Source organism: Diabrotica undecimpunctata, chromosome 5, assembly GCF_040954645.1.
Source record: "Diabrotica undecimpunctata isolate CICGRU chromosome 5, icDiaUnde3, whole genome shotgun sequence".
Classification (NCBI taxonomy): Eukaryota; Metazoa; Arthropoda; class Insecta; order Coleoptera; family Chrysomelidae; genus Diabrotica; species Diabrotica undecimpunctata.
In genome coordinates, this window is record NC_092807.1 from 109795249 (window position 1) to 109809113 (window position 13865).

The 13865-nt window shown below is 34.2% G+C and overlaps 1 protein-coding gene across 4 annotated transcripts in view; it reads left to right on the forward strand.

The window, feature by feature from the left end:
* Camta (Calmodulin-binding transcription activator) overlaps positions 1-13865 on the forward strand; it is a 1863487-nt gene that overhangs the window by 1765808 nt on the left and 83814 nt on the right. For all 4 annotated transcript variants that reach the window (XM_072532541.1, XM_072532543.1, XM_072532542.1 and 1 more), the window contains exons 9-11: positions 2493-2564; positions 5131-5322; positions 8477-8821. In XM_072532541.1, the coding sequence (XP_072388642.1) occupies positions 2493-2564; positions 5131-5322; positions 8477-8821 (609 nt within the window). The remainder of the gene's footprint in view (positions 1-2492; positions 2565-5130; positions 5323-8476; positions 8822-13865) is intronic.

Consider the following 13865-nt stretch of genomic DNA (forward strand, 5'->3'; position numbering starts at 1 on the left):
AGGCTTCCGAAAGAACCGCAGCACAATAGACGCAATTTTTATTATCAGACAAATAATAGAGAAGTCTATTGAATATAGAAAACCAGCATACATGTGCTTTTTAGATTTAAAAAGTGCTTTTGACATAGTGAAGCGAAATGACATCTTAAATTTATTTTATAATGCCAATAGGGGAAACAGAATGCATAGAACTAAAAGGAGGAATCCGCCAAGGAGACTCGCTCAGCCCATTGTTATTTAATATGGTGATGAATCAAATAATTTACGAATTAAGAAAACGACACGGATACCACATGGGAGCGCATAAAATCACGATACTATGCTATGCCGATGATGCAGTACTAATTGCTGATAACGAAGACAACCTACAAAGGCAGCTCCACACCTTCAATATCACAGCAAATAAACTTAATATGAGAATATCAGTAGAAAAAACTAAATGTATAGTGATCGGTAAAGAGCCGCGTAGATGCAAACTAGAAATAGACGGCAAAATTGTAATGAAATTTAATTACCTAGGAGTAGAAATCACTAGTGACAGGGATATAAGAAGAGAGACCACAAGGCAAGCATCAAAAGCGGCAAGAGTAATTGGTTGCCTCCGAGAAACCATATGGAGAAACAAATATCTGACCATGGAAATTAAAATAAAAGTATACAAGACAACAGTAACAATAATCCTAACATATGCAGCTGAGACAAGGACCGATACAAGAAAGACGAAACAACAAATCAACAATATCGAAATGAAAGTATTAAGATCAATTAGCGGGCATATCATTAAGAGACAGACAAACCAACAGAAGTATAGGCGAACAATGCAAAATTCAAAATATTAACAGGTGGATAAAAACAAGAAAAAAAACTGGAACGAACTAAACCGAATGAATATTGCCAATTTTTCTAAAAAGCTTAAAATCATCGGCATGTAATAAAAAAGTTCTATTCCAGATACAGTTGCCGGTATCATTAATCTTCTTCTTCTTCTTCCTCTTTATAATCAAAGTCTGCTTGTTCAAAGAAAATAGACAAACAACTTCAATGTCGCTTATGCCATCAAAGAGTACGTTGGATTTGGTTAAAGTGTGAAGTTACTCTGTGTATTGAACGTGATTGTTTTGTACAATTTCATACTAGTTAGATTATAATGCAGGATTTATCCAAGTATGTACCTATATGGTTAGAAAATAAAATATTTTTATTTTTACACAATGTTTTATGTTTTTGACTACCGATCAGCCCATTGTACTCGTATGAGTACACCTACTTTTTGCTAAAAATTCAATTTTTTATGTCAAATAACAATAAATTGTTACTATTTAACCCAGAACCAACAAGGGCATTCAAAAAAATCTTGTATTATCGAAAAAAAAAATGCCGTGGGATCAAATGGGTTAAATAAATAGGGAATCTCCGAGAGCGATGACGTCGAGAAACGAGGAATCCCTGTCGCTTAAACAATTTTGGGTTTATGTGTATCTCGCTTGATTTTCAACATATTGAAATGATATTTATTTAACTACTGTCTTTATTCAATTCATAATGTCTTTATTAAAAGGTTCTTATTTTAATTTATTAAAAAGCACGATAACTTATATTAATTTATTTAACTACTCAATAATACATAATTTATTTTATACGAACGCTACAATTAAAATCGCGGGCGCGAGTCTTCAGATTTAACTGTCCCTTCCAAATAAAATGTCCTGTTAATATATGCCAGTGTCGTTAGCTAGAACCATCGACAGCCTTCTCGACTAGCGTCGAAATTATAACGGTAAAGGCAAACGGGTATTTTCACATCGGTTCGACCGTTTTCTGGAAGGTCCCTTCAGGTAAATAGAAGCCTCTCGTAAAATCTAAAACATAAACATGTGAATAAAAACATGTTTACAGGTTAAAACTATGACTCATATTTTTACGTAACAATATGTAAAATATATACCTGTCGTTAGTTACCAAACGAGGTGTGGCTGAACCCCAAAGAACAAAACTAACTGTAACTTGTTGCAAAAAACAGCAATCTATCATAACTTTTTGCTGCTAAGTTATAAATATATTAAGGAACATAGCTGAAAGGCAATTAAATAAAAAAATTATTTTTGAAAATATCACCAAAAATTGATTTTTGGGTATCAACTGCTCCCCGCTCGGGTTTACAAAGTTTAAGTGGCTAATTTCTCGTTTTGTCAAAGTCTGATGATGGTCTCATAAGACCGAAAACCTTTTTGTGTTTCAACTAATCATTTTGTATAATTTTAAAAGTTAATATTGTTCTGAAGCTATTTTCTTGTGGCATTTTAAATTAATTTATATTTAAATGGGAATAAGCCACAATTAAAGGTTAAAATACGTATATTTATATATACGTAGTTTAACCTTTAATTGTGGCTTATTCTCATTTAAATATAAATTAATTTAAAAGTTAAATACACCAATTACAAAAAAAAGTTTTTATAATCCATTATTTTAATATTTTTTTTTTGTTGCAGTGCATTTATGGCTGTTACGTACATTCTGCTATCCTACCAACGTTTCATCGTAGATGCTATTGGTTACTTCAGGTAATGTCATATTTTTTATGAAGATATTAAAAACTTAAATCACCAACTTGAAAGAAGACTATTAGATATCAGAAGATGACTATTTACTGAAACCCTAAATATTTTTAAATTTCTTTCGACTCAACTACGACCAAAATAATGTTTAGTCAGTGGGGGAGCCTTGTAACTGGCTACCTACATTCGAGGGTTGGAAATATTTTGATTCCAAGCCTTACTTCAAAGGACTTGTGAATGGATGTATCTTCATAGGTTTGGTTCTTCAGTGACCGTTGAAGGATAAGGATTCTTAATATGAGCAAATATAGCTCCAGAGAAATAAAATCACTGTTGAGTGTATCGATTTATAATTAAATCTTTTTAGAGTAGAGAGGCCCAACACGGCCGTAGCGTACTATACAATATCAAAAAATTCTTTCTTTATAACACGTAAGAGAAACCCGGTGTGAGAAAAATGCCCGATTTGGCGGAGAGAAATATTTAATACGTGAATTGAAAGTGTTTAAAAATTCAATGCCTCAAGCAAGGGCGATGTGTGAGAATGAACTGATAAAACACTACTTGATACGTGAAGATTACTCCTATTTTATTTAGGTGTGAAAAAATATTTAAGAGGGTGAGGCGCCAATGAGTCGGGTAGTTGCGTAGTTTCCAAAAAAAATTCCGCTTGGGATTTACGATGTCGTCAGTTAAATATTTGGATGCCTTAGCCATCGAATTTGTAGCTTATCTCTCCATGAAACACTCTAGTTCTTTTTACAGATATCCCTTAACTGACGTATGTCTATAAACTATACCTTATAGTATAACTATAACTTACTATAAACCATAGTAAAGAAATCTGCTAATTAATAAACATTAAGATTTAGAATTAACCAGAAGTTTACCTTGATTTATTATATATATATATATATATATATATATATATATATATATATATTAAATTTATAATTTTATATATATATATATATATATATATATATATATATATATTTGTTGTTTAAATTATATTTTGCAATTAAATTATTATGTTATTTTAACCCACTTCGCCTGGGCTATCATACGGAACCGTAAATGTGTGAGACTTTTTCAATTTTCACTTAAAGCTTCCAGTAGGGATGGGAAAAACCTACCGGTTTTAACCGAAAACCGGTTTTTTTACTTCGCAATAACCGGTTTTATTGGTTGTTTTTTTGTCCTGGTTATAACCGGTTTTTTATTTTTAAAGTAAAAACCGGTTATTAGGTTTTTACGGCAATTAGGATTAGGTTAGGTATTATTTTGGATCCCAATCATAATTATTATTCTCAAGTAATTATTCCAAACACAACCATAATTCAAAATTTATTTTATTTTATAAATACAGAAACAAACTGAAAGTGCATACTTGTAACCTGTTGGATTAAAAAAACCGAAAACCGGTTTTTTTGGCCGGTTATAACCGCCAGGTTAAACCGTAAGCAAAAAAAACCGGTATAACCGAAAACCGGTGTGTTGTCAAAAACCGCCATCCCTAGCTTCCAGTGTATCGTCGCTAGTTGCTAGTTAGATTTATGTAACTATTTACAACGTCATAGCTCTAGAAAATCCATTACCCTTTACCTCAAGATATTTTATATTTAGTTTTACAAGTTTGTAAAATGTTTAATTCTTTAAAAAAAATATTTTCGAATACAAGCCATTTGAGTTTTGCCCAATGTAATAATTATGGCATAATTATATTCACAATATTAAAACTATGAAGTTAAAATAAATTTTTAAAAATCTTTAAATTAAGTATTTAAATAGGTATTTAGTAGGTATTTAATAGGTATTTAAAAATCTTTAAATTATATGGTATCTACCGTCTATAACACGAATATTCTTTCTACATATAGTTTTTAACTACAGTCTATCTAATTTACAAACCGTTGCACGTCATTATCTACGTCAGAGATCGAAGTTGACATAGTTGCCAAAGTATAAAAAAATCCTCAATCCATTTTAAATCAAATAGGTCACATAATTATTATTATACTCTTTACAACGACTATTTAAATTGTTACGTGACATTTTTGAAATAAAACACACTAATTTTGTTCTAAAAAGAACAGATTTTATTAAATAGGTAAAAATATAAAACAAGAGGTATTCACTTTAAAATTTAAAATAATAAAGTACAAAAAGTGTCAACACCGCAACTGTCAAATAAGTGTTACCAATTTATGCCAAAATGTCACCTTCGTTCGATTACAGTTACAGTGTGTTCCGAACAAATGTTCTTCATAAAAACGCTTTATAATGCATTTATACAAATTAAATAAAACATATTGTTGTCTATTTCTTTAAGTTAACATTAATAGAAATCTTTAAATATTAGTTCTACGGGTATATAATAACCTATGTCTAGTGGCTGTAATGCCAGTGTACTCGGCAAAGTGATTCTAAAAAAGAACACACCTACCGCCTAAATATTTCGTGTTGGTATCATGTGACGTCACGGGCTATGACGCCGATGACGTGCAACGGTTTGTAAATTAGATGGACTGTATATGTTTATGTTTACTTACAGAATGTCTTTTTTATTTAGAACCCCGACATAGTGTTGGTCCACTATTTGAACGTTCCTTACCCAGACGATAACAAGCTGGCCGTCATAACCCCAAGCCTAGCCCTTTGGGCAGATAAAAAAGAGTGGACAAAAGAGGAGCTCGTTTCTCAGTTAAAGCCAATGTTTTTTAGTGAAGATGAACCGGATATCAACAACGAATTAGAAATATCGGTAAGTGTAAATAATGTATACAATCATAGTAGGCCTGTTACTTTGTTTTCTGGTGTAGCTCTAGTTCTAAAAAAGTGTAGAAATGCTACAGTACGTCGTTCCTTTGCAAGGTGTACTGCTATACCACTCTGTTCCATTGAAGAGGGTAGCAAAAAAAGTGTAACTTGTGCGGTATCATCCAATCGAGTTTGAAAACTGTTTATATGTAGGATGTGTTTGTTAACAAAAAAAATATATTTTTCTTTCAGATTTTTTTTAATGTTTTTAAATTTAAAAACATTTAAAAGCTTTTAATAATTTTAAAAACTAAAGTACCTACAATTTTAATTTAAATTACTTTTTACTTTGTTGTTTATTTCAAATTGAGTTGATAATTTTATTTAATTACTTATTTTTATAAAAAAATTTAAAGTAATTACTATTTAAATGGGAATAAGCCACAATTAAAGGTTAAAGTGCGTTTATTGACTTTGGAAATTGTTCTCAAAATTTTGTTAAACTGTTTGTTCGGGCTGTTAGGCCGTTGTCTTCTGAGATTAGTTCTCGGCGTTTCGCCAACACTAGCGGTTGGCATCTTGTGGAGATGTTACTACTTCGCTTGTACGCTGAAACTGACCAGTTTCGCGAAGCAGTAACATCTCCACAAGATGCCAACCGCTAGTGTTGGCGAAACGCCGAGAACTAATCTCAGAAGACAACGGCCTAACAGCCCGAACAAACATTTTAACAAAATTTGTTTTATTTACTATTTGTATTTTGAGAACGATTTCCGAAGTGGAAATTGAAACGTCAACAAACATACTTTAACCTTTAATTGTGGCTTATTCCCATTTAAGTAGTAATTACTTTAATATGCCACAAGAAAATAGCTTCAGAATAATATTAAAAAATTTGAAAAAAGATACCTAGCTTATTAGAATAAAGTTGATTTAAATTAAAGTAGGAAAATCGAAAGTAAAAGAAAACAAAAAATAATAAAGATAAACAAGTCGTAAAACAACCGAAATAACCTGACTCAATCGCAACTCAAAGGTTAACTACACTAGAACGTTCCTTTGTTTAGTATCACAGCCATGATTTTCGTTTGGCACTAGCCAGTGTAACCTACACTCAACTACACTCGAAATTGCTACACTAGAAAACAAAGGCACAGACCTATTCTCTGCTTTCTATATTTTTTTATTAATCCCATTACATTTCTCCATAACTTTCTGTTTTATAACAGTATTACTCCCCTTCACAGACATCTTCCTTGGTCTTGTCCTCTTACACCTTCCTTGAGTTTGTAATTCAGCAATTTTTCTTGTTTGGTGATTACCATTAAAACCTCCCCATATCCCGCTCTAACTCTGCTGCACGTACGTGGAGCTATCTCCAAGCATTACTCTATAATACTTATCATATATTCTTAAAATTATTTCTGTTCCCTATCATTTTACCTGCCAAGTTACCATATTAATTGTAGTACCTAATAACACTATCTTTAAACGAAGATTCTAGTAGTAGCAATTTGTACTGTCCCTCTTTAAGCTTATTTATCAACTATATTCCCTTAAAGATGAAAATATCATTACCAACAGAGATGAATTGCTAAGGTTAGTAGAAGATTTCTATACAAAATTATACAGAAGTCAACAAAACCACCATGAACAACTAACAGAAAAGGTAGAAAAGTCAGGAAAACCAAGGATAGGAATTGATGCCTGATTAACAAACAAAATAAGAAATCCACTCAAGAAAATGAAATTAAATAAATCGCCAAGAGAGGATAATGTCGTTATAGAAGCCCTAAAGTTTGAAGGAGGTAGACTGTTAAAGAATATAAAGAAACTGTTGAATATGTCTGCACCAAAGTGAAATAACTACAAGATGGTAGTGCACTTCCATTTTATTACACAAATAGGCCGATCCAACAGACCTGTTGGATCTTCAATAATTACTAACCCATAAGCCTGTTAAACCACCTCTATAAGTTATTTACAAAAATAATAAGAAATAGTGATTCGAACTATGCTTTTTGAGTTAGATACCGCCTGTAATGAAGTTGGTTTGAATATAAATTTTGAAAAGACTCAATAAATGACAAACCTAGTATCAAGCATAAATTCAAAAATCGACTGCAATAAAATAGGATTAGTTCATAAATATAAATACTTAGGTCATGAAATCCAAATTGTAGACAACCAAACTGCTGAACTGCAAGGAAGAATCACTTTAGCATTGGCCGCATATGGAGCTCTATCAGACATCTTCAAGAGTAACATGCTAAATTATTTGAAAAAGAAGACGTTCCACCAATGTGTGTTTCTAGTCATGACTTACTGCTCCGAAGTATGGCTACATAGCGGTTTGGTAGGGCACAGTAATTAAACTCAGAGAAGCTCAAAGACGAATGGAATGCTCGCTACTTGGACTGACTCTTAGAGACAGAGTTAAAAACGAAGATATAAGAATGAAAAGCGTCATTCAAATAGTATGGCTGAAATGGAACTGGGCGGGCCATGTAGCCAGAATGAATGACGGGCGGTGGACCCATATAATAACAGTATATAAACCCCGAGCTGACAGAAGCAGCAGAAGTAGACCACCTACACGATGGACAGACGACGTCAAAAGAATCGCTGCGAATTGGCTGCAGGAAGCTCAAGACCGACAGAACTGGAAGAAGTTGGGAAGGCCCATGTTTAACTTTGGACGCAGAAAGCTGGATAATCATGATGATGTTTCTCTTATCCGTTCAATTTCCAAGATTTATCCTAATTTTTCGTATCTGCAATGGTATTCCCTCTAGAAAAGTCAATTCAGTACAATTTTTAATATGTTTGAGGTCTTTTCACTATTTGCCTGATGGCCTGAAAAAATTTTAATTATTGATACCTGAGTGACTGTTTTAACAGCATGATGCCCATTACTAGTTTGGCAACACACTACCAATGCAACCAAAGTGCAATATTACCCCGCACTCTCTTACATTTTTCTGTAGGATCCCTGTTTTAGGGACTGTTCTGTCCGCCGGTATATCGTTACCCAAATCATTGGAATCTTATCTCTTATGTTCTTTTGTTTGCCACTTTTAATAAAATTTGTAAAAGCATTTTTACTTTAACTATAAGCGAGAATTACTGAAATATTACTTTCTCTAACCTTTGGATAGAATTTCAAATTACAGACTGCCGAAACGGTAGAGGCCATAGTGAGTCAATTAATGGAAAAGCAGCGGGTAGCCAGACAAGCGGCTCTAGTCAAACAATTGGAATGTGGGTGTCCAGATTCGACGTGCGCAGACGGAAAAAGCTGCTCTCATCCGATGAGGAGGATCACAGCCGCTAAGGAGGTAGCCAACTCGCCGTTGCCGAGTGCCAGCTCGAACTCGAGACCACCCAGCAATTCAGATAATAATAATCAGGTTTCTTCCACTACCGGCACCGGCTCGTTACTGTTGGGAAACGGAAACTCGCCTAGGGTCTACTCTAGAGATACAAGGAATCAGCATGTTAAGGTAAATGGTCTAAATAATCATACTAAATAGTTCATATAAATACAAAAAAAATAATAAAAAATCATATAAATTATATGCAAAAATTTATATACAGTGCAAGCCAAAAGTTCCCTCTCCAGCCCTTATCTTTTGAACGGTTATACTTGTAATAGTGAAATTTGTAGCGAGAAAATAAATGGACGTAGGTTTCTCAACTAGTCACAACAGGCGACGCAATAGTGATAAATGACTCTACAGAGTCACTGTAACCGATAATTTTAAAGTGGGACCTTGTGGCACGTGATATCTCGTTTGAAAGGTATTGAACATACCTAATCACTCATACTAATTTAGTTTAAGTTTAAGCTGATTATACTAAAATTATAGGTTCGTATTTAACACAAATTGTAACGTCTAAAGCTCGGTACACATATACGAGCAAAACGGTATGCATACGGTATGCGAACGCTATATTCGTTAATGTATACTGCAGAAAAAAACCGCTTGCGTACTGTTTCATCATGACTCGTCGCGAACCAAATTGTTGCGGTTTATTCCACGACTTCAAAAGAAACTCGTCTTTCAGTTTGGACGGCGCTACTAGACGCAGCGAACATTTTTATTGTCTCATCAAATCGACATTGTGTGAATGACGTGCTCCTTCCTAGAGAGACGTGAGAAAACAGTAAACTGATTATTGTACCTATTTTTATTTTTGTAAGAAACAGAAACACGATAAATCAGTACCCAAATTATCAATAAAATGAATCATTTCGCACATATGTGTTCGTTGTTGGTTTTATGGCTTTCCATTGATCGAGATAAGTATGCGATCAGTACGATGTAGATGTATTTTCAAGGATCTGTACGCGTACGGTACGTATACCGTTTGGCTCGCATATCTGTACGCAACGTTAAAACATTAGTGACGGTATTCTTGCATCCAGTGTGGATTTTCCATAGTTCAGTACCGATAAGTTTGACGATTGGCATGCCTGTTTAGTAGCTTCATCGGAAGACCTTTTTTAAAAACATCGGATCTCTGTTATTTTGTTTCATTATAATTTCACATAATTCAATATTTTCATAAGTTGTTGTAATAAACTTACTTCACTCTTTATAGTCAGCTTCATGTTGACAAATACAAAGATTTTTTGAATAATACGTCTACTACAATACTATTGATAAGTCAACAGGAAATTAATTAAGTTTGAATTTACCAGTATCAATGTTGATGTTGATATTAATATAGAATTAGAATCTATCTACAAGTGAAGAAGACATAGAAGATCTACAGATTGATGACAACGTAACAATCAAAGGAAAGGATAAATTCAAATACCTGGGGTTTATAATCACGAAAAAGGCAACAACAACAACAGAAATTACACAAAAATTAGGACAAACAAGAACAGCAATCCGACAACTTAACTCAGTATGGTGGGATAGACACCTAAATATGAAGACAAAAACGCAGATTTATAAAACATTAGTGCGAAGTATTATGACATATGGGGCCGAAAATTGGATCATAAACAAGAAAAACAGCAGTAAGATAATAGCAACAGAGATGGAATGCCTGCGAAGATGCTGCAGAGTAACAAGAATGGATAGGAGAAGTAATGACGAAATAAAGCAAAGAACATCAATAGAAACAGACATACTAACATATATAGAACAAAAAAGACTAAAGTGGTATGGACATGTAAGAAGAGCTAGCGACAGCAGATGGATAAAGAGAATAACCGAATGGAGCCCCATAGGAAGGAGGAAAAGAGGACGACCCCGAAAATCCTGGAGGAACGAAGTAGACGACGCCATGAGTAAGAGAGGACTAAACGATGGAGAATGGAACAACAGAGAGAGATGGAAACGGTTGAGCGAGGGAAGGCAGTGAATACTGTAGAATCCCTAAATATATATATATATAGAATAATAGAAGAATTAATAATAAACTCAGCAGTATTCTAGGTTGAACCGCGTCGATTATCACTGCTTCGAGCCTTTAATATCCTCTCTGATGTCTTCTTCGGAGCTTCGAAGGTCTTAGTCTTTCGAGACTCCAGGCACTACTATACTGATCACTAACCAACGCATTACTGCTACTGGCAATAGCGGACGGTTCATTTATACCGTCGATGGTGACTTTACTAATATAAAAATCTTGCTAAGCAACAGCAATCTTAACTTAACGCTTTTATATCGCTTTGTAAAATGTTACATTTACTCCATACTGCTATATGGTGTAGAAACCTGGACCATAAAGGACAATGAGATGAACCGATTGGAGACCTTTGAAATGTGGGTGTTTAGAAGACTACTTAAAATTCCCCGGACAGATCACACAACAAATGTAGAAGTATTAAATCGAATAGGCAGAGAACGAGAATTGCTGCCAATAATAAAAAGAAGAAAAACTGCTTATCTGGGTCATATATTTTGATATTACAAGTACTAGTTCTTAAAGCTTATTATGGATAGGAAGATAGAAGGAAAACGGAGCATTGTCGCCAACATCCACTAATTGGATAGGGCACCATAAGAAGAAGAAGATGGTGACTTGTTTTGGGTGGAGGTTGCGTCAGGGTTAGCGTGGGGATTGGCGCGTGGGTTGGCGTGAAATTTCTGACGTTAGGATTTTGATTGGCGGGTGGAGCGGACGATATATTCTTTATATGAGGTCTTCATGTGGAATGTAACTGGATGCCGTCATCTCTGTTATTGAGACAATTTGGCCTTTTTTCAGTTTCTTTGGCTTCTGTGTTTTGTTCGTTTGTTTTTGTAAACGTTCCGGGGAGAAGATCAAGAGGACGATTACCAACTAGATGGTCCGACCAAATTAAGAATTCAGCTGGAAACTTATTCTGCGAAGCTCTCAAAGCAGCTGAAGATAGAGACCAATGGAGAAAACTGTTAGGAATACTGGAAAAAATCACGATTGGGGGGGAAACGAAGCGGATGGGGGCTATAGTTTTGAAGTTTTCAAAATCAATTCCCTGACCTATATAAAGATGGTGTTGGCCTAGAGCTGAAATTAAATCGGAGTTGCGAAGAGAAATGGAATGTACATAAACAGTTTAAAAAAAAATTGTTTTAATTTTTTTTTAAGCTGACTATCCTTGTGTAGTGTAGTGTAATGGACAAATTTATGTTTATGACATTCTTAACGTTTGTTGGTTAGGCCACAATTGACGAAATGCCCCGAGAAAGTACTTGGGCAAGATTTAATTAATAAACTGTGCTCGATATCTGCCTTTTCATTTGATCAAAGGTCATTTATTCGAATATTTAACCTTATATCAATATATTAACATTATGTTGGTAATTTTCTCTGTTAGTACCTACTATGTATAGTCTAATGATCACTGTTACTTTTATGTATTGTCTAATGGTTTGCTCTTTTATTGCAATGTGTAGTCTAATGTGTTCTTTTTTCTCTGTTCAAGTTTTGCTATTATCTCTGCTCTTCTAATGAATTTCCTGTGTATTGTTCAAACTTCTTGTTTATTTTACTTGCTGATTACGAGCCTTAAGTTTCTATGGGTTGTATAATACATTTGTATATTGCTAATTTTGTCTCTCGGCTAATAATTTTTTTTATTCAAATTAACTGAATTAACTACTAGTAGTAGGTAATCTTTGTTGGCCAAATGAATAAATTTAGTTTTTTTATTTCCGCTTTCCTTTTCACTGGTCGACTATGTATATCTCTATCTAATGTTCCTTTTTTAATCTTTTTAAAATTTATGTTTAAACCTAACAGTACTAGCAACATAGCGCTCTTTTCCATCTGTTAGCCGACATGTTCGGGTTATTTTATATGCGCCAGAAACTCATCTTTCTCCGATTGGTTTACTCCAATTGTTAATAAAACGAGATAGCATTATAGAAAAAAAAATAGAAATAACTGTATGAGACCGACAATAGTGGAGGAAAATATTAACGCGACTAAGATTCACCTAGAGTTGGAAAGCCGATGATGATAATGGAAACGCGTCCTTCAGGCTTTCTCATTAGGTACCATCAGGTTGCGTGCTAGTCCTTGAGTAACGTCAATCTTCTTCTTCTTAAAGTGCCTATTCGTTCCGGACGTTGGCGATCATCACGGCTATCTTCACTTTGCTTATTGCAGCGCGGAACAGTTCAGTGGTAGTCGTGTTATACCACTTTCGCAAATTTTGAAGCCAGGAAATGCGTCTTCTTCCCGGTCCTCTCTTACCATTTACTTTCCCTTGGAGAATCAGCTGGAGAAGGCCGTAACGTTCTTGATTTCTCATTACATGACCTAGATATTCCAACTTTTTAGTTTTGACGGTCATGAGAATTTCACATTCTTTCCCCATTCTACGCAGGACCTCCACATTAGTAACTCTGTCAACCCAGGATATACGTAAGATGCGCCTATAACACCACATTTCGAAAGCTTCGAGCCGATTCATAGATGCAACAGTCAGTGTCCATGCTTCCATTCCGTAGAGCAGAACTGTGAATATGTAGCAGTTCAATAGACGGCATTTTGTTTTTAATGATATGTCTCGACTGTTGAAAATAGTTCTCATTCTAACGAATGCTGCTTTTGCTTTTATTATTCGCTGTTTAATTTCTGTTGAGTGGTCCCATTGGCTATTTAAATTGGTGCCTAGATATGTATATTGCTCGACTCTTTCGATATTCTGTTGGTTGATTGTAAGTTGAGCGTTTAGTATTGGTTTTTTACTAATTGTCATAAATTTGGTTTTCTTTATGTTAAGAGCTAGTCCGTATCTGTTGCTGACTTCTGTTATGCGATTTGTTAATATCTGTAAGTCATTCAGATTATCGGCAAAAACTATAGTGTCATCTGCATATCTAATGTTATTCAACCATTCACCGTTTATTAGTATTCCTTTCGCACAACCGTCTAAAGCTTCCTTAAATACCCATTCAGAATAAATATTGAACAACAATGGAGACAAAATACAGCCCTGTCGTACTCCACGTTCTATTGCAATTTTATCAGTTAACTGGTCTTCTATTTTGATTTTGGCCGTTTGATTGTAGTAAATGTTTCTGATAATTCTAAGAT